Source organism: Pristiophorus japonicus, chromosome 10 (assembly GCF_044704955.1).
Source record: "Pristiophorus japonicus isolate sPriJap1 chromosome 10, sPriJap1.hap1, whole genome shotgun sequence".
In the NCBI taxonomy this organism is placed as follows: domain Eukaryota; kingdom Metazoa; phylum Chordata; class Chondrichthyes; family Pristiophoridae; genus Pristiophorus; species Pristiophorus japonicus.
This window is the reverse complement of record NC_091986.1, coordinates 34,824,657-34,846,775: the sequence shown is the minus strand read 5'-3', so window position 1 is coordinate 34,846,775 and position 22,119 is coordinate 34,824,657. Positions and strand designations below refer to the sequence as shown.

Below are 22,119 nucleotides of genomic sequence, written 5' to 3'. Positions count from 1 at the left end.
CATCTTTAATGTAGAAAGTATCCAAAGGCTACCTCACGCGAGAGTAGTCAGAGAAAATGTGACACCGAGCCACATCATGAGATAGTTGACAGGTGGGTTTTAAGGAGCATCTTAAAAGGAGGGAGAAGTAGAGAGGAGAGATTTAGGGAGGGAATTCCAATTCTTGGGGCCTAGACAGCTGAAGGCATGGCCGTCAATGGTGGATCGATAATAGGCCAGAATTGAAGATCGGCAGAATTCTCAGAGGATTGTAGGGCTGGCATAGGTTACAGAGATAGGGAGGGGTGAGGCCATGGGCATTTACTGTAAATGTATCCATTTCCTTGCCATACAAATGAGAAGCACCTTTACCAACACTGTATAGGAGCTGTAAAGATGGCTTAACAGGACAGAACTTGGAATGACCAGGCTAAGTATGAGAGTCGCACTAAATGGTTACTGAAAGCATCAGTTTTAGAAGTCAATAATAAGCTTTCTTTCCTGTTTCTCCCCACACAGCACCAGCCCCATCTCCACTAAAAAAGCTTGTATTTAGGTTTCTATGTGGGAGTAATGAGCTTATGCTTGGGTTGTATGGAACTAAATTCAGGAGTAGAGTAGAGTAATTATGTTGGTCTGATTTATAAAGATTTCCCAACAGGAGCATTTGTTCTCTGCGTGCTTGTCCATAAACACAGGTTTTACTGTGTGAATGCAAATGTGGGATTATCGAGCAATTCCTTGAGCACACTCTCTGCACCTACCATTGATCAGCAAGATGTCTCATTTCTTTTAAGTTGCAATTTGTAATTCAGACTAACTACCTGTATTTTGATCCTGGTGTGTTCCTTTAACGGGGGAGCACATGAATGCAGGTCTAATACCCTGCTCAACCTTGCTAACAAATGACCACATTCTAAAAACAGAGTCTGATCGTTCTATCAGTTGTTAACAGATGTACTGAGGTATGTTGATGCACTATAATAGAAAGGACCAGACAGATTACAACTGTGTTGGGTTTTTCAGTATTTCTGAGTAACCCTGGATTTTAGGAATAAACTGAATGCAAATAACCTTGACTCTTAAAGCCTGCTTTAACACTGAATTTACCTCAGACCTCTTGGTTCACATGATAACATCTCCCTGAAGCAAAGTACATGCTACAAAATTACGGACTGACCCAAATATGGGAGGGGATATAATCATCAGGGCTCGAGACCATCTGTTTACAGGATTACATGTAAGAAAGATGGTTCAGCCCATCTTAGCTTATCCATCCAGATTTGTATTTTTAATCACTTTCCCTCCTCCTCCATCTTGAATTAATCAAGATTTTGCCTCCACTACCCTAACCAGAAGACCATCTCAAATATTGATAATTGAGTAAAGAAATTCTTCCTGACATCTATCTTAAATTGTTCTTTAACCACTTTTAGCCTACATCCTCCTCTTCAAAGTGTCAGCCGTGGCTCAGTGGGTAGCACCCTCCCCTCGAATCAGGAGTCACAACAATCCAGCACATAAATCTAGGCTGACAGTCCAGTGCAGTGCTGAGGGAGTGCTGCACTGTCGGAGGTGCTGTCTTTTGGACAAGACATTAAACCGAGGCCCCGTCTGCTCGCTCAGGTGGACATACAAGATTCCATGGCACTATTTCGAAGAAGAGTTGGAGAGTTATCCCCGGTGTCCTGGCCAAAATTTATCCTACAATCAACATCACAAAAACAGATTATCTTATCATTATCACATTGCTGTTTGTGGGAGTTTGCTGTGCACAAATTGGCTGCCATGTTTCCTACATTACAACAGTGACTACACTTCAAAAGGTACTTAATTAACTGTAAAGTGCTTTGAGATGTCCGGTGGTCATAAAAGGCACGATATAAATGCAAATCTTTCTTTCTTTTATCCTACTATAAATTGAAGTAGTGCTCCACACTAACCTTTGTCTACATCATTTAATATTTTGTATTTTTCTATAAAGATCCACTTTCATCTGCCTCCTTTCAAAACCAAAGAGCTCCAGTTTCACCACTCTTTACCTATAACTCAATCTTTTGACTCTAGGGTTTAGCCTTGTGGCTTGATTGTTTCTTAAATGTCTTGATGACAAAAGATTAACACAATACTTGACGTGCAGTCAGACTAGGGAACTATGTAGTATTAGCATGATATTTTTCTATATACAATCAATTGACTTAGCAATGTAAGTTAGCATTCTGTCTATTTTGTTTATTGCTGCTACACAATGATTTGAGACAGATGGGAAATGTATTTGGTGCACGTTGTGTTGTTGCCCAAGTGCATCTGGTCATTTTTCCATTATTTTAAGATGTTTTTCTAATTTTACTGCCTACCCTTTCATAGGCCTTCCCAGTCTATGCTATTCCCCTTTTGGACAGAGCATTTCTCCACACTTCCATGATTGGACATTACCCGTCCTGCCATTGTACTTGAGATTGAATGCTACGCTACGTATTGGTGCTCTATTCAACAGTCCAGATGGAAATTACCAACATTTTCGGATTGAGGGCAGCTAAGTTGGAATGAACTTTGAGGCTGGTATTTAAACTGAGGTTGCATGAGAGTCTCGAGTTGTGTTGTAAGAGCCAACAGTGCATGCATCATCTCCTGTTAAAAGAGGCAATGCATGTGCATTAGGTGGTACTGTGGGTCAGAACACAATCTATTGCCCCTCTCTCAGACTTGCTCCAACGTAACCATAACTGACAGGATGAAAGCTTTCTTTCTCAGATGGTAGTAAAGGTTATACGTGAAATGCAGCACAAAGTACATGTAAGTTGGTATTATAGGCAATCAATTGGGGTCCTCAATCATCGATGCAATCCCTCTTTGACTTCTAGCCTTCAAACTTCCTCTCCATGACATCATTTTTTGTTTGTGTCATATAAGTAACACCCTGGTTTTCTCTAATTCTTCCGCACTCCTCTTATTTTCCTCATAAACCACAAGAGCATCAAACTATATGTTATTCCTTTTCCTTGCATCCTCACTGCTTTGAAAAAGACTATTCCATTAAGTCTTATCTTGTCTTGTATTCTAATTTCTTTCCCAGGACTTCAGGACTGTGAAGTATCTTAGCTGCCCTAGTCTCCCCTTCCTCTTTCAAACTTCTGGCTTTTAAAACCACTTAGTACTTAATTACTACTTTCTCAATTCTCTCTTTTCAACCTTGGTGGTGTCCTGCACCACGGCCTTTGGCCTTTCACCTTGGTTTCCTCAATAAAAGACAAAAGACCAACACTATACAGTTCAACTCTTAGCACATTATGGATGACTCATCTCATTTGAGGGCAACTGGTTTGTTAGTGTGTTGTCAAGATGACTCATCCAGTTGAAGTGATCTGGATGAGTCATCTGGACATGTAAAAATTATAGTAAATATTGATCTTATTGCACCTATAGATTTGAGGGCTGCAACTATCAGAAAAACAAAACAAATCCATTAATCAGCTTTTAAATCAATGCTAAAGAGAGGAAGTTTCATTTATATAGCGCCCTTCACAACCTCAGAACATCCCAAAGCGTTTTATAGCTTATGAAGTACTTTCGAAGTGAAGGCATTGTTGTAATATCGGAAACAATCAGAGCCATTTTTTCCAATGGTGGAACTCAGGAAGTTCAGCTGAAAAATGGAAGAACTTGCATTTATATAATGCCTTTCATGATATCAAGATGTCCCAAAGCACTTCACAACCAATGAAGTACTTTTGAAATGGAGTCATTATAATGTAAGGGCACACGGTAGCAAATGTATTTTAAATTTGATAGTAGATGTCAGCTGTGGCTCAGTGGTACACTCTTGCTTCTGGGTCAGAAGGTTGTGGGTTCAATTCATACAATTCCAGAGAGCACAAAAATCTAGGTTGATACTCCAGTGCAACACTGAGGGAGTGCTGCACTGTTGAAGGTGCCACCGCTCAGGTGAGACGTTAAACTGAAGCCTCATCTATCCTCTCAAGTGGACATAAAGGATCCTACAACACTATTTGAAAAAGAGCATGCAGCTCTCCCCATTGTCCTGGTCAATATTTATCCCTCAACCAACATCACTAAAACAGATTATCTGGTCATTATCACATTGCAGTTTGCCGGACCTTGCTTGCGCAAATTGTCTGCGCGTTTCCTACATTAGAACAGTAGCTACACTATTTCATTGGCTGTAAAGCATTTTGGGATGTTCCAAAGTCATGAAAGGTGCTATATAAATGCCAGTTCTTTCTTCAGGAAAAAGAATGGACAAGCATGAAGGAAATTGAACTTAACATAAGAAAAATAGCAAAGAAACAAAAGAATGAAGACAGAACTGAGAGAAAAGGAATAGGCAAGGCAATTCTTTATTTAAAATTGTTTTTGAAGGGGGTGAATTTCCACGGGGCTTTCATGCTCTTTCGCCATAACTCCGGTGGAAGAGAGTCACGGAATCTTCGAAAGAATGGCAGAAAAGCCGATCAAGAGAACCCCTAGCGGAATTCACCTGAGTGTCTAGTTTTGCATTTTAAGATAAAGATTACTGTAATACATCTGTGAGTAACTTTATTATTGTTATATTAGTGTTTGTTTCAGCATTATAGTGTGGCAAATGAAAACTTGGGAAAAAAGTTGCCTGGCCCAGGGAATTTCCCACACGTATTGTCCATCCAAGTGTACTGAACAGTTTATACTGTTTTCTTTCATAGATCATTTATATTGTATTTTATTCACGACATAGTGGTTTATACTATTTATTACACTTTTGTTACCTCCAGACTCAATTTTTCAATGCTCTCTTGGCTGGCCTCACATCTTCCACCTTCCGTAAACTTGAGCACACCCAAACTCTGCTGCCCATATCCTAATTCGCACCGAGTCCCATTCACCCATCATCCCTGCGCTTGCTGACCGACATTAGCTCCCGGTCCAGCCACGATTCCATTTTAAAATTCTCATCCTGGTGTTCAAATTCCTCCATGGCCTCGCCCCTCTCCATCACTGTATCTTTCTTCAGCCCAACAACCCTCTTTGCGTTCTGGCAATTCTGGCCTCTTGTGTATCCCGAATTTCCTTCACCCCTCCATTGGTGACTGTGTCTTTAGTTGTCTATACCGTAAACTCTGGACTCCCTAAACCTCTCCTCCTTTCTCTCTTCCTTTAAAATGCTCCTTAAAACCTACCTCTTTGACCAAGCTTTTGCTCACTTGTTTCAATATCACCTTATGTTGCTCGGTGTCAAATTCTGTCAGATATTGTGCCTGTGAAGTTCCTTGAGATGTTTTACTATGTTAAAGATGCTATATAAATGCAAGTAATTGCTATTTACCCTAAGTCACCACATGTGTTCATATTGTGTATTTTAATTCAATATACACTATTTGCACTGCACATATTTCACCCCACGCAGTTTACATGATACATTTTAATTCATTACACACGGTTTACACCATGTATTTTAATTCACTACACGGGGTTTGCTCCATGTATTTTAATTCAGTACATGTGGTTACACCATGCATGTTGATTAAGGGCACATGGTTTCGACCGCGCATTTTAATTAAGGCCACACAGTTTACAACAGGCATTTTAATTCACTACACACGGTTTACGTTATGTCTTTTAATGCAGAACAGCTGAAAATCTGGCAGTAAACCGAATTAGCAGCTGTCATGCAAACGGGATATCAGAGTCACCCAAATGCTAATTCTGTCCATGCTGCATGTACGTCTGGAACTAGTCAAGTGAACTGAAGCAGTGTAACAAATTCCTGGACTTGAAAGAGGGCAGAGTGTGACATATTGCTTGTGCTGGTTGGTAAATAAAAGCGTACTAGATCTGACTAGTGAGAGACACGCAGCTAAAAGTCAAGCTAATGAATGAGGTGTTTGCATAAGAGGTGTGATAAGCTGTTGCTACCTGCATGATACAAAACTCCTATCAACTGCCCACTGGGTCACACGTCTGGTCTGTATCTGTGGTCTGCCGTTCCGCACAGGAGAGAGAGATGCGCTGGGCCATGAGATAATGAAACCCTAATGAGCTTGCCCCAATGATCTCTGAGGTACTACAAGAAAGACAAAAGTTAGAATGCATCAAGGGACCAAGCTGCTCGATGCCTGCTGAGCCCCACCTCCCTGTACTGAAATTTCCTTTATAATCACCATCACAGCTCTTTCACTGTTTTCCTATGGCCAAATGGAACTTTATAAACAGTGCCTGCTCTGACTTGCGCCTCTCACATATTCACAAAGAGGTTGTGTAGGTCTTATTTTCAAATACCTCCATGGCCTCGCCCTTCGCTATCTCTGTAAAACCCCTCCAGCCCCACAACCCCACCGAGATGTCTGCACTCTAATTCTGCCCTCTTGTGCATCCCTGATTATAATCGCTTAACCATTGGTGGGCGTGCCTCCTGTTGCTTAGGCCCTAAGCTCTGGAATTCCCTCCCTAAACCTCTCTACCTTTCTACCTCTCTTTGCTCTTTCACAACGCTCCTTAAAACATACCCCTTTGACCAAGCATTTGGTCACCTGCCCTAATTTCTCCTTATGCGGCTCGGTGTCAAATTTTTTAACTCATAATAGTCCTGTAAAGCGCCTTGGGACGTTTCACTACATTAAAGGTATGATGCAAGTTGTTGTTATTGTCTTGTTGCTCCGTTATCCTTTCCATATAACGGTGCAAACAAAAGTCACAGATGAGAGACATCCACTTGTCATCCCACCTCTTACACCCAACCTCTGCTGTAAAATCAAATCAAAATGAAACAGTTTCCTACCTATCTAATCTTGTTAATAAACATTATTTTATTTCCTACTTCTAGTTAATAGAAATAAATTATTTGGAGTGATTCAGACAGCAGACAATAGAAACTCACATTGTAATGAGATACTGATCAATTTAGAACTCTGACAGCACTGAATGCCGTCCATAGAGTTGTGATGGAACAGCTTAGACTGAGATCAAGTATCTGTTTCAATTTATGGTTTTCCCAATGAAATGTATATCTTAGTTGTTTCTATTTTGGTCCCATGAAGCAGATACACATGCTCGTGTCTTTAAATCATGAAGGCAGATGAATTACAAAATAATAGCTTATTGAACATCGGTTCACCAAGGGTCAAAAATACCTTATCTGTAAACTAAAGTATTTGCAGTGATTCAGCTGCCAAGGCCCTAAGCTCTGGAGTTCCCTCCCTAAACCTCTCCACCTCTCTCTCATTCCATTAAGATACTCCCTGAAACCTACCTTTTTGACCAAGCTTTTGGTCACCTGTCTTAATATCTTTATGTGGCTCAGTGTCAATTTTTTAATCTCATAATTCTCCTGTGAAACACCTTGGGATGTTTCATTACGTTAAAGGCGTCATGTAAATATAAGTTGTTGTTGTTGAAGGCTTTATGTAAATGCAAGTTGTTGTTGTACTCACTCGTACATGGTAACGAGGGATCAAATACTAGCTTTAGGAGCCCTCCGAGGCATTAGGTTGTTTTGAGAGGGGCAGGTCTGCAAATTCATGTGGAGCCAGGAGGAGCAGTAGTGCCCCTCCCAGCTCTAGATCAATCCTGACAGCTACAGCAGCCAACCCTCTCTGCTCTCCCTATTCCATTATCCTCCCACTCCCTCAGCAAGTTGCAAAAGTTACAATAGATTAGATTAAAGATGATTTTTGTGTATTGGTACAATATGCTAAATAAGCCTACTGACAAGACTGATGTACAATTCCAGAGCAATTATGGCATGCAAGTCCCACACTTACTGCGTTGGCAAATGTTTAGGTATTTCATTATGAAATATATTTTCATTTGACGGCAATGGTGATGAAGTACTGCATTGTAGTATTAATGAGGTAGCTAGTGTACAGTTAAGTCTTCAAAATGAATAATTACTTTGCCAATATTGTGTTGGGATCAGGATTATCCTTGGCTAAGAATTTTTAGAAACTGCATTCAAAAATAGGCAATTTGCATTTTGTTGTAATAAATCCCAGTTCATTCAGCAACTCAATCCAAACAAGGATATCAAAAAACACAATAAAACTATTGAGTTCATACAAAATTCAGATACACAATGATCAGCCCTGAAGTCTCCAGCTGTCTGCTGCAAGTAAAATTAATGAATGGACTACAATGTTTTTAATCATTTGATTTGAACAGCCTCTGGGTTACTAGTCCTGTATCATAAGCACCAAGCTGCCATATTCCATTTAGCACATAGGAGTATTCAAAATTAGATAATTGGGTACAATGTTAGTTTTGAACAGAAGGGGAGTGGGATTAATTGGATAGCTTTAACAAAGAGCCAGCGCAGGCCCGATGGGCCAAATGGCCTCCCTGTGTGCTGTATCATTCAATTATTCCATGACTTTAAGTGTGTGTCAGCTGGGGATCAGTGGGTAGCACTCTCACCTTTGAATCAGAAGGTTTTGGGTTCAAATCCCACTCCAGAGACTTGAGCCCAAAAATCCAGGCCGACACTCCAGTGCAGTACTGAGGAAGCGCTATATTTTTAGATGTACTGTCTTTTGAAAGAGATCCTATAACTCTATTTCACAGAAGATATGGGGAATTATCCCTGATGTCCTGGCCAATATTTACCCCTCAATCAACACCGCTAAAAACAGTTTATCTGGTCATTATCACATTGCTGTTTGTGGGAGCTTGCTGTGCACAAATTGGCTGCCGCATTTCCTACATTACAACAGTGACTACACGCCAAAGCGTACTTCATTGGCTGTAAAGCACTTTGGGACGTCCTGAGGTTGCAAAAGATGCTGTATAAGTGCTTCCTTTTTTTTTTGAAAAAAGGGCGTCATGCTTGGATTGAACTCTCGAAATAGGAGCGAACAGTTTGAATTCTATGCTTGCATGGGGGCGGGAACTGCACTGGAGTTGTGGCTAAAATAATTTCTAATTTGTTAATTTTATGTCCAGCAATGAAAATGAAAAAACATCATCTGTATCCCTCAACAGGCCATCTTTCTTTACTGTTCTGAGTATTAGCTACCCTCCCTACCCATTACATTTTATTACTCGCATTCAACAATTCCCTCATGCCATCGCCATGACAGATGCAGTTCCATAAAATTAGATCCCAATGAATTTAATTTCCAGTGCGTTTATACAACACCGTCACCAGCAATTGGCTCCTACGCATGATCTTCCAACATAGTAAAAAGCACACGGGCGGACACCAATCCGGTCATGTTTTTGTGGTTTTATTTTTGTAAAAGGTAATGTAATTGTTTTTTGCTATCTCGAAGCCAACTATAAGTGTCAGTGATTTACTGAACTCACCGGATCGGACTGTGTAGCAGTGTGAGGCACAGAACGTGGCAGAGAACGTGAAGCTCTTAAGCTCCCTCATCGACAAACAACTGAAGATATATCAGGCCACAAACCCAATGCTTATTTACGGGGCCTGGGCAACTGTGCTAAGGTAGACGAGAATGTGCACTGGTGTGAAAAGTAGGAAAAGTATCACATCAAAATGTCACCGATAACCAAAAATTTAAATCAGAACAAAAAAAAATCACTATAGGCCCAGGCAACAAAAATGAATAAACAGCAACAAAAAACATACACAAAATTATAAATTAGACAATGGTATAAAATAAATTTAATAATCAAGCTATACTTTATTTTGTACAGAAATCTGCAACCACAATATGCGCATACATTTTTAAATATAATAATGGTAAAAACAGCGATAAAATAAATACAAGTGTATAATAATTGGATATATTTAAATGTACATCGTGATTCAAGCCAATGTCTCTGAATACTGTATAATAATATTTATAAATTCGCCCTTTCCAACACTGACATGACTATCTGACCCTTCTCAGCAAGTCCCAAAAGACCAGTCCTTTCAGATGCAGTAAAATGTGTGGTGTCTGGTTACTGATAAGCACTTCCGCAAAATCTTTTCCAGCCACTCAGTGTGACACAGCTTAAGGGAAAAGACTGGCTCAAAATATCCAAGAGCAATGATTGGCAACCAGTTTCAGTTCTCTGCTGCTCGAACAGAGCTGGGGAGAAGCTGCTTGGATCTTCTCCTTGGGTAGCCTGCTGTTAAGCTCCATCAATCCTTTCAACTCTCCCCAATCCTATGGGTCTGTTAAGAATGTAATCCCTGATTAATATGATTTAGTGAACTCCCTTGCTCCGAGGAGAGCAGATTTTAAAAGATGTCTGCTCTTCGTTGGCATGTCATTTTTGCAGGAACAACGATGTAACACTCCGCCCATAATATTTTAGCCAAAGCTGCATTGAAATAAAATATATTTTGCAAATCCGTTGGCTGATTTTACTCCATATGTAGGAACACATCCAACTGCGTAACATAAATAAATATTTGGACGATTCACACAGAGCATTTTACTGCATTCACTAAGGTCATGGCAACATTGATACAGTTCTGCATTGATGCTACAGCTTCAAGAGAAACATCTTGGTAGAAGACTGAAATAATTCCAGTTCCCACTTCATTTCTCCTGATAAAAAGCCATTGGTATCGATTGAAACATGACGGGCATCAAATCATCATCTCAAGGATGTCGCCTATAAAGAGATGTCCCAATTAACCATGTCCCACAAGCTTAAACGTGAGCAGCTGTTGCCTTTATCATATTCGCTGGATAAATCCCTGTTTACAGAGGCAACATTCCAATTACAGTGCGAGTCGAGCCATGAGCACTACGTTTACATGTAGCCTTTCAACATATTGGTCATGAATTTCTCCAACAATTTAAGTGTGCACTTGGTGAATTTCAGGATGGGCAAGCGTCGGATGAGAGCCATCTTAACCCCTTTGAGAACTGACTTTTGCTCAGTTTAAACCATAATAAGTTTCCATCTCATACTTTTGGGAATACTGTGCGGGATTCTGCAAAAGAATAGAGCCCAATATTACTCTAATTATAGATCACTTGGAAATAACTCGTCATTTCATTAAATAAAAACAACCCTCACCCGATTTTAACTTTCACCTTAATTTTTACTTGAAAGAGGCAGAGATTCCAAATCTAGCCCCACCCAAACATTCTCCGTCTGCATGTGTCCCTCAGTTAAGCAACGCACGAGTACCAGCTTTACCTGGTGATATGTTTATATCTCATTGAAACGTACAAGATTCTGAGGGGGTCTAACAGGGTAAATGCTGAGAGATTGTTTCCCCTGGTTGGAGAGTTTATAACTAGGGGACACAGTCTCAGAATAAGGGGTCAGCCTTTTAAGACTGAGATGGAGGAATTTCTTCACTCAGGAGGGTTGTGAATCTTTGCAATTCTCTGCCCCAAAGTGCTGTGGATGCTCGGTCGTTGAGTATATTCAAGGCTGAGATAGATAGATTTTTGGACTCCAGAGGAATTAAGGGAAATGGGGATCAGGCGGGAAAGTGGAGTTGAGGTCAAAGATCAGCCATGATCTTACTGAAGGGTAAAGCAGGTTCGAGGGGCCATAGGGCCTACTCCTGCTCCAATTCTTATGTTCTTATGTAGCTATGGTGAGAATGTCTTGGAAATGCAAAGTCTTCTTTTCTACTAATAAAACCGATCAATGTTTACACCCTGCAGGTAACAGGTGAACACAGCTGCCTCACCAAGAAAGCATGGCTGCGGGTAATTCTGGTGAAATTACTTAAAACCCCCTTGAATTGGTACCGATAGTGCAACTGGCTATCACAGCATTGCAAAAGGCTTCAGCCCATCGTTTTGCTTCTGCTTAAATATTCTCGCTGTCTCACGTCTTATCGCAACCATCATGGTCTCATTCTTTCTTACTTCATTCTGTTCATTTGGAGTCCGAAGATGAGAAAAATATCTTGTAACTATTTTCTGCATGGAATACAAGTCCGTTTCACTTTTCATTCCATGCATCAAAAAAGATTTGAAAGCGGAGCACCACCTCAGTAGAGGAAGCTGGTGTCATTTCCCTTTTAAGCCAACTTCAAATTGATGAAGTTTCGCATTCAAAAGAATATACTTCAGACGCGCTTCTTAAAGTACTCCAAACCACTGGCTCACAATAATATATTTCAGTCTGTGATTTTGGCCAGCCACACAAAAATCTGTTAACGCGGGTAATCGTAGCAAAAATCAGTCTGTGACTATGGAAAGCGATCTCAGGTTGGTCCCGATTTCGTTTGCTCAGTTTGCTGTGCTAACCTGTGCTGCATTTTTATACATCCATCAACTAACCCGTGAGCACTTTACAAGTCACTTTCACAAACGAACTCAAAACCGACCCTTTAAACATGCAGAACTGTCAAATCAACACTCACCTGAAAGTATCTGTGAACTAAGCAAATGAGAACCGATTAGCTTTCTGTAGGAGACCAGCATACAGTCTACTCCGAAAGTTACTAATTGTCTTATAATTTTGTTTGAAGCGCCATATTTTTACAATGTTTAATTCAAAGGATTGGATAACTTGATATTTTTAAAGTGCAAGAAACTTTGAATCATCAGAAGTAGAGTGTGTAACCCTCCCAAAATTGGAAATCACCCGATACTGAGCACCACATTATTGCCCAATGAATTATTTTCATAAAGTCACAGGAATGGAAAATTCTGATTTGTGTATTATTTTGGACTGTGCGACTAACACCATGGGCCTCATACGGTTAAAATAGCCTTAGTTATTGCTATATCATATATGCATTCCCCCACCCCCAACATGTCCAATGCAGATGATATTGCTTGTCTTATCATTCATGGCAAGTTTAAGTAAGGGTTATATAGTTGATTATTACTTTCTCCATTATAACTAAACTTTACTTATGTTTTTACTTTAAACACTACAATAAATTACCTGGGAATGAGATTGCACCGTCTGCATTAGAAGTCCTTGCAAACAGTCATATTGGTCATCAAAGCTACAAATGTACTGACCAGCTTAGGAAGCGAAGTGAGTTACCCAAGCTTCCAGTTTTCTTTAATACTGATGTACAATATATTTAATAATATAACTAATGCTGTACTTGTAAACATAGAAACATAAAAAATAGGTGCAGGAGTAGGCCATTCGGCCCTTCGAGCCTGCACCACCATTCAATAAGATCATGGCTGATCATTCACCTCAGTACCCCTTTCCCGCTTTCTCTCCAAAGCCCTTGATCCCTTTAGCCGTAAGGGCCATATCTAACTCCCTCTTGAATATATCCAATGAACTGGCATCAACAACTCTCTGCGGTAGGGAATTCCACAGGTTAACAATTCTCTAAGTGAAGAAGTTTCTCCTCATCTCAGTCCTAAACAGCTTACCCCTTATCCTTAGATTATGTCCCCTGGTTCTGGACTTCCCCAACATCGGGAACATTCTTCCTGCATCTAACCTGTCCAGTCCTGTCAGAATTTTATATGTTTCTATGAGATCCCCTCTCATCCTTCTAAACTCCAGTGAATACAGGCCCAGTTGATCCAGTCTCTCCTCATATGTCAGTCCTGCCATCCCGGGAATCAGTCTGGTGAACCTTCGCTGCACTCCCTCAATAGCAAGAATGTCCTTCCTCAGATTAGGAGACCAAAACTGAACACAATATTCCAGGTGAGGACTCACGAAGGCCCTGTTCAACTGCAGTAAGACCTCCCTGCTCCTATACTCAAATCCCCTCGCTATGAAGGCCAACATATCATTTGCCTTCTTCACCGCCTGCTGTACCTGCATGCCAACTTTCAGTGACTGATATACCGTGACACCCAGGTCTTGTTGCACCTCCCCTTTTCCTGCCGCCATTCAGATAATATTCTGCCTTCGTGTTTTTAAACTTTTCTCCTTCATACACAAATGTGCATGATTTTAAGCAGCTTCTCCAAAATAAACCCTCATTTTATAAAGCATGTCGTGTGAGAATACTTTTAATGAGATTTTAAATAGTTTTAAATGGGAGGTTATCATGCCTCTTGTTTCAAAGTGGCAGTCACCACACGCTCAATACTAGTCAGTGAGCAGGCAGCAACGTCCCAACATAGAGGCCATGTAGACTTTCAGTAGTAGTATGGGGATTGATAGCAATATTGTGCAGACAGTAAGATATTTTCAAAACCAAAGCACATTACAAACTGATTTTTTTTTGACAAAGTCAGCTATTTCAGTTGCATACTTTAAAACTACACGTGCTTGGTTGTAAAAGGCAGCAGAAATCTGTGCTAAATGTCCTGAAATATTTTGGTTGAGGCCAAATAAATGGAATGTTTGACCCCGATGATATAACTGAAAAATTCTCTGTGCTGACTTCGATTTTGCAGGAAGAACACCTGACTTTTGGGAAAGCAAAACCTGAATTTTCACCAAGGAAAAAGCAAGTGCTTCAGTACGAGAAGGAATTGTCGGAGAAAGTACTGTGATATGACTTTACTGAGATATCTGCACACATACGCATACAAACACTTCCTCTCTTAATCGCCATCTAGCCTTTTTCTCTCAAGTCTTGTGTCTATGTACCTTACACTTAACAGAAACTGAACATTCAAAAGTATTCATGTTTTGGCTGTAGGCAATAAAGATATTCAGTGTGCCTGGGTCAAATCTTATCAATATTTACTGCTTAAAGATGATCAATCATTGATACATGGTAATAGCATTATATTGGGACCATAATCAGACCTTGGATATATTGCACACTATTGCAATTTAAATTGATTTTGAAAATCAATTTTTTTCCCCAATCTTGAATACTTCAAATCACATGTATGTAGACAAAATAATATGTAGAAAGTCACGGAAAAAACCACGTAGGCATCCTTTATAGAAGGGAAGTATCTCAAACTATAAGTGAGGTGGAGTGCTCATAAACTCTAAATGGTTGTATTCATAATCAACCAGAAGTAATGTGAAAATAGTTGCTATATATATGGATGAAATAATTAACAAAGTTTCAAATGTTCTCCTAAACTCTAGCTTATTCAGAATAACAGGAAACATAATTAGATGTAGTTCTCCAGCTGAGAAGCATTTTTTCTGCAATGCCTCACCTCGTGCACTGGGCGAGTATGTATAGTAATAATATAAAACCACAACATTCCAAAGTTCATCACAAAACAAAACTACAACTATAAATTCAGACATCTGTAAATATCAATCAAACTACAACTATCTGGTGCTTTCCAGTATAATCATCAGTAAGCAACAGCCTCTCTTTTCCTTCACCTTCCCCCACGATATAGACTGTAGTTGGCACCGTGCCACTGATAACCAGAAAGTGCTCCAGTGCCATCTACAGGCCATACTTGCTTTCCTAATTGTTTAGATGCAATCAAATAATTTTGAAGCCAGCTGCACTTAAGTCTTTATTAGTGGGAAATTAATAGGCCCAGAAAAAATAAACTGCTTTGTATGGAGAATCATAACTGTTAGTTTCTACCCATTCTACAGCTTGGACACGGGTGACAATTCACTTCAGAACAAAAAAGTTACATTTGCAATGGAATCATTTCTATAGATTTCTGCAGGCAATTGCCAGTGCTGTAATTTGGCCCTTGCTTGTGCTGGGGAAGTGTGACTTTGAACGAGATACTGACAGACCAGTAAAAGCTCTCGGTTACCTGTCTGGTGTGCAATGGACCCTTTGTCTTGAAGCCTCCTTGGGAACTACACTCTGAGGCACTGAAGTGGTCTGAACTAGTGGACGAACGCTTGGACAGGGTGTCGCAACCCCCAACGAAGGTGTTGTCCAAAGGGAGCTCCTGAATCACGTGATGCTTTTTCGCAGAAATGGGCGTGTCTGGCTTTAGATGAAAAGAGGGCTGCGGAGAGCCAGACTTGTAATGCCTCGCTAGGTCTGGGCTGTTGGGCTTAAAGGTAGTCGGTGGTGCGGGGCCCCAGTCAAAGCGTCCTATAGTCTGCTCCTCCAGCTCAGCTGGAAGGGTAATGGTCCCATTGATAGGTTCGTGGGCGGGATCGTCGGGTTTGGATTCCTCGATGGTAACAAAGTTTAGAAGCGAACTCTTTGGAGACTTCCTCTTCTTCCTTTTTTTCTTTTTGTTCTGCTTGCTCTCCTGATTTGGAGACATCCATTCCGCGCCCTGTTTGTTCCTTTGTGTGGCTTTGAACCTCGATGACTGCCGGCACCGCACCAGGACAGTAACAAAGATGACCACAATCACAACCATAGCCCCCGCCACTATGGCAATCATTATAGTAAGGTAGTCTTCATTTTGCCATGGCTCGGTGATGCCTCCAATGTTCTTATCTAGGGGAGTCTCCATAGTCCTTCGAATTAGCTCGTAAATGTGACTAGCATTGCTTACAGTGTCATTTACATACAAGTAGACAAGTACAAGGGTGTGCAAGGGTTTGGGGTAACCTAAATCGCTGATGTTTACCACCAAACGATGCAAGCCGTGGTCTGCTACTGTTGGTTTCTCCTCCAAAGTAATATTGCCCGTCACAGGATCAATTCGAAACAAGCCCTTGTTATTTCCGCTGACAATTGTGTACTTGAGTTCTGCATTCATCCCGGTGTCAACATCCACTGCAAACACTTCTGCCACCACAGAACCAGGGATAGCAGAGAGAGGGACAAGTTTAAATGAAGAGTTTGAGGGCGGGTAGATTACCACGGGACTGTTGTCATTGACATCTATGACATTGATGGTGACTTTGGCAATGGAGGTGCGGGCCGGTCTCCCCCTGTCTACAGCCTTGACTTCAAAGGTGTATGAACTCTGCAGCTCTCTGTCGAACGAAACGTTGGACCTTATAACTCCACTCAACGGGTCCAAAATGAAATTATCATTGTCGCCAACCACAGATGCCATTACCTCCGCGTTCTCCCCAGCATCCGTGTCGGTCACTGTAATCACCCCCACCGTGCTGTACTTTGGCAAATTCTCAGAGACAAAAAACTGGAAGTGGCTGTGGGTAAACTTGGGATTATTGTCATTCTCGTCCAGCACTGTGACAATCACGGCCGCTTGACTCTGAAGGGGAGGATTGCCACTGTCCCTGGCAGTCACGGTGAAAATGTAGCGCTCCTGGTCCTCCCGGTCAAACACCCTGGAAGCGGTCAAGATCCCGGTCTTGCGATCCAAGTCAAAAAACGAAGCATTGGGCCCAAGCTGGTAGACAATCTCGGCGTTCTTGCCGCTGTCATCGTCGGTGGCGCTGATGGTGGTCAAGTAGAGACCACGGTGGTTGTTTTCGGGGACTGACAGCTCGATGACAGGCTGACTGAACACCGGCGGGTTGTCGTTCTCATCTTCCAGCTTAACTTTCACCAGGGCACTTTGATTCAAACTGGGCTTGCCCGAGTCGGAGGCGACAATCCTGAAGCTATACTCTTTTGTGCTCTCATAGTCCAAGAAGGCCGAGGTCTCCAGCAGGTACTGGTTGTCATAGACCGCCTTCAGATGGAAAGGCACCTCCTTCTCGATGTAACAGACCACTTTGCCATTCACGTCGGTGTCCTTGTCGGAAACGGTGATCAGGGCGATCTTGGTGTTGACCGGGTCCTTCTCGGACAGGTAGACGGTGCCGTTGATGGGGCTGATGATGTAGCGGATGTCAATGGTCGGAGGGTTGTCATTGACATCGGTCACGTTGATGATGACCGTGGCCCTGGCCGGGCTGGAGCTGCCGTCGGTGGCCAGCACCGTCATGCGGTGGATGGCCGTCTCCTCGCGGTCCAGGGGCCGCTGCACGGTGATGAGGCCCAGGGTGCTGTTGAGGGCGAAGTGGCGGCGGACGGCGGGGCTGACCTGCGGGCTGAAGAGGTAGCGGATCTCGGCGTTGGCTCCCAGGTCGGCGTCGGTGGCGTGCAGCTGGATGACCGAGGTGGCCACCGGGGCGTTCTCGGGCAGGTGCACCTCCAGCTGGCTCTCCCGGAACACCGGCCGGTTGTCGTTGACATCGCTCACCGTCACCTGCAGGATGGCGGTGCTGGACTTCTGCGGGCTGCCCCCGTCCTGCACCTTGATCTTCATGACATAGGTGTCCTTCTGCTCGCGGTCCAGGTCCTGCTGCACGATCAGCTGCGGCCACTTCTCGCCCTCGGGGGTCTCCACGATGTCCAAGCCGAAGATGCTCTGGCCGTTGAGCAGCTCGTAGTGCTGCACCCCGTTGGAGCCGGTGTCCGGGTCGGTGGCCGAAGGGATGGGGAAGCGGCTGTTGACCAAGGTGTTCTCCGGGATGGAGATGTTGATGACCGGCGACGGGAACATGGGCGCGTTGTCGTTCACGTCGCGCACGAAGATCTTGATCTTGATGAGCCTGAAGTGGTCGTTGGGCAGGATGACCACCTCGATCTCGAAGAAGCACTCGCTGTCGCTGTAGGTGCCGGCGCACAGCTTCTCGCGGTCCACCCGGCTGGAGGTGCTGAACATCTCGCCGCTGCTGCTGGACACCCGAAGCAGTGGGATCTCGCCAGCCTTGGACACCAGCCTGTAGATCAGGTTGGCACCGCCGCCGCCGGCTACATTGAGGTGCGAGATGTTCAGATCCCGGGGGATGTTGCCGATCAGGATATTTTCAGGCAGTTCCTCCTGGATGGTGTACACCAGCTCCTGGGCCAGGGCAGAGTCCACCGTCAGGCAAGCGACCAGGGCGAAAAACAGGTAGAAATCCCGCAGGTCCATAATTCCACGGTTATATATTGAACAGCTAACTGTTATCACTTCCAAATTTTTATTCACACGTTTCAGACTTTTTTTTTCCCCCTCCGATCCCCTTTCTAATTGTGCACGGGTCGCCAGTACCTACCCGCTGCTGCAAACAGCCCCTGGATCCATCCCTGCTGCAAAGAAGTTTGGTGCTTTTTCTCCAGCCTGGCGAAGATTTCTGCAGAGAAGGAACAGGCAGGCGGACACGAGATTTCGCTCTCTCTCCTTCCTTCCCTCGGTGCAGTGTTTAGAATACACAGTGCACAAAATAGCCGGAGGATGCATCCAGTTTCCAACCACGAGAAGCAGCCTGCAGAACCTTCTTAAATGCCACTCGACCGAACGAAAATAATCATTTATATTTGATCGCAACCGTAGTCTGAGAAAGCGAGGGGGCAGCAATTTGCAATTATCCCACTATTGCGACAGTTTGCATCGCAACAGAAGTTGCCAGTATAAAGCACATACTACACCCAACTGCAGAATATTCCTGCTTTAGCCCCTTCCGATTTAAATCCTCAGTTTTCTTAAATGCAGCAATTGCAGTTCCAGATTTTCTTTTTTTTTGGAAAAAAGATGCAAAGAATTACTGGGAGCTATACCGAGTTGTAGCAGGCAAAGGAGTTTGAATCGGCTCTCTCTCGTCTCATCCGTTCCCTATTCCCCTTCTCTCTCTCTCTCTCTCACACATACACGTCTCTCCACTGAATCTTCTCCCTAACTCTCAATCAGCCCAAGTGAGTATAGTCCTCCTGATCCCGCCTCCGGGCCCGGCGCCCATTGGCTGCCCGCCACCCCTGCTGGAGGAGGGAGGAGCCCAGCCATTGGACGGAGCGGCCGTCAATCATCAGCGGCGGCCTTGAAAGTTGTGCAGAATTCCTAATGAGCTGCAAGGCTGATGTCATGCACCGACAGCCAGTGAGTCGTGGCAGGATCTGGTCCCAGGCACCGAGCCGACAGCAGCTCTCACTGCTCAGCCTCACACAGTCTTCTGTATGGCACATCCACAAAATGCATGCAAAGAATGTGCCGGAGACCAGGACTCAGGAGGGGGCTATCAAGATGAGATAAATCCAATGGGGAAATCAAAAGCAACTTCTTTTCCCAGAGAGTGCCGAGAAAGAAGATAAAAAGACTTGCAGTGACTCAGAGCAGAATCTGGTCCCAGCAACCTGCACCGATCCGACACCTGCTCTCATCCTCAGCTACAGTCTGTATACTATTTCAACAAAGATGCATACAAAAACAACATTACTGGAGACCAGAACTTAAGAGGGGGCTATCAATATAACTGATAAACTAATAGGGCATTCAGGAGCAACTTCTTTACCCAGAGAGTGGCAAGAAAGATTACATTTATTTAGCGCCTTTCACGACCACCGGACATCCCAAAGCGTTTTACAGTCAGTGAAGTAATTTTTGAATTGCTATAATGTAGGAAAATAATGTGGAACTCGCTGCCACAGGGGGTAGTTGAGGTGAACAGCATAGATGACTTTAAGGGGAAGCTGGATTAACACATGAGGGAGAAAGGAATAGGACATACAGATGCGGTGTGGAGCATCAGCACTGCCATCGACCAGTTGGATTGAACACTCGATGCAATCTATGATTTGTTGCACTTTTCATTTCATAATTAACAGGTGCCCCAAGGTGAAAAGTAACATCTGAATCACAAACCAAAGTGACTGAGGTAACAATTTGCACATGGGCTCACTGCAATGATCATTCCAATCCATTGTATCTTCGCCAGTAAAAAAATCCCCAGGTGTTTCCTTTTAAAGTGGAGAAGTGCACAGAATGCAGATATTTGCTGATCAAATTAAAATGCAGTTAGTTTATTGCAAGTAACATATGGAAAGCAACTGCTGTGTGAATATCCGAAGCCCTCGGATCAGGCAGCAGTAGTTCTGCACTGGCAGGTAAAGAACATTGTAACTGAATTACTCCCACCAACTCTGTACAGGTGCCCAGAGTGAGTGAGCTATCGCTTAAAAGCATCATCATCATCATAGGCAGTCTCTCGGAATCGAGGAGGACTTGCTGCCACTCCTGAAGTGAGTTCTTTGGTGACTGATCAGTCTAATATGAAAACCACAGTCTCTGTCACAGGTGGGTCAGATAGTTGACGAGGGAAAGGATGGGTGGGACAGATTTGCCGCACACTCTTTCCGCTGCCTGCGCTTGATTTCTGCACGCTCTCGGTGTTGAGACTCGAGGTGCTCAGTGCCCTCCTGGATGCATTTTCTCCACTTAGGGCAGTCTTTGGCCAGGTGTCAGTGGGGATGTCGCACTTTATGGCTCAGAGGCATGGACCATGTACAGTAGACTCCTCAAATCGCTGGAGATATATCACCAACGATGTCTCTCAAGATCATACAAATCTTCTGGGATGCCAGGCGAACATCCCCAGCATTGAAGCACTGACCACACTTGATCAGCTCTGCTGGGCAGGCCACATAGTTTGCTTGAAAGCACACGGAGAATCACGACTCGACACCTTCGGATTCAGATACCCACCCTCTCCGTGTGTGTGTGTTTATATATGTATAGTGTTGCATGTCGCGTTGGGATCGAACATAGAAACATAGAAAATAGGTGCAGGAGTAGGCCATTCGGCCCTTCTAGCCTGCACCGCCATTCAATGAGTTCATGGCTGAACATGCAACTTCAGTACCCCATTCCTGCTTTCTCGCCATACCCCTTGATCCCCCGAGTAGTAAGGACTTCATCTAACTCCCTTTTGAATATATTTAGTGAATTGGCCTCAACTACTTTCTGTGGTAGAGAATTCCACAGGTTCACCACTCTCTGGGTGAAGAAGTTTCTCCTCATCTCGGTCCTAAATGGCTTACCCCTTATCCTTAGACTGTGACCCCTGGTTCTGGACTTCCCCAACATTGGGAACATTCTTCCTGCATCCAACCTGTCTAAACCCGTCAGAATTTTAAACGTTTCTATGAGGTCCCCTCTCATTCTTCTGAACTCCAGTGAATACAAGCCCAGTTGATCCAGTCTTTCTTGATATGTCAGTCCCGCCATCCCGGTAATCAGTCTGGTGAACATTTGCTGCACTCCCTCAATAGCAAGAATGTCCTTCCTCAAGTTAGGAGACCAAAACTGCACAAAATACTCCAGGTGTGGCCTCACCAAGGCCCTGTACAACTGTAGTAACACCTCCCTGCCCCTGTACTCAAATCCCCTCGCTATGAAGGCCAACATGCCATTTGCTTTCTTAACCGCCTGCTGTACCTGCATGCCAACCTTCAATGACTGATGTACCATGACACCATGTACCAGGTTTCGTTGCACCTCTCCTTTTCCAAATCTGTCACCATTCAGACACTGAGGTTTGTTTAAAAAAAGTGCCCGCAATCTAGCCCCTCTGAGATATCAAGAAAATATATTTAAATCGAGAATGTAGAACAGACTCGTCAATACATATTACAATAATCCAGACCTGAATGATCCAGAGTTCATACAATTACTTGCCATCTGAATTACAAGCGAGGGATAACATTATTTGTAACGTGTGCTGGAGATGGGT

The 22,119-nt window shown here is 43.2% G+C and overlaps 1 protein-coding gene across 2 annotated transcripts in view; it reads right to left on the bottom strand.

The window, feature by feature from the left end:
• Window positions 1–19,289, bottom strand: part of LOC139274964 (protocadherin-9-like) — a 621,496-nt gene extending 602,207 nt beyond the window's left edge. For both annotated transcript variants that reach the window (XM_070891750.1, XM_070891751.1), the window contains exon 1: window positions 15,519–19,289. In XM_070891750.1, the coding sequence (XP_070747851.1) occupies window positions 15,519–18,548 (3,030 nt within the window). In that variant the 5' untranslated portion in view covers window positions 18,549–19,289. The remainder of the gene's footprint in view (window positions 1–15,518) is intronic.
• Between the last annotated feature and the right edge of the window lie 2,830 nt (window positions 19,290–22,119).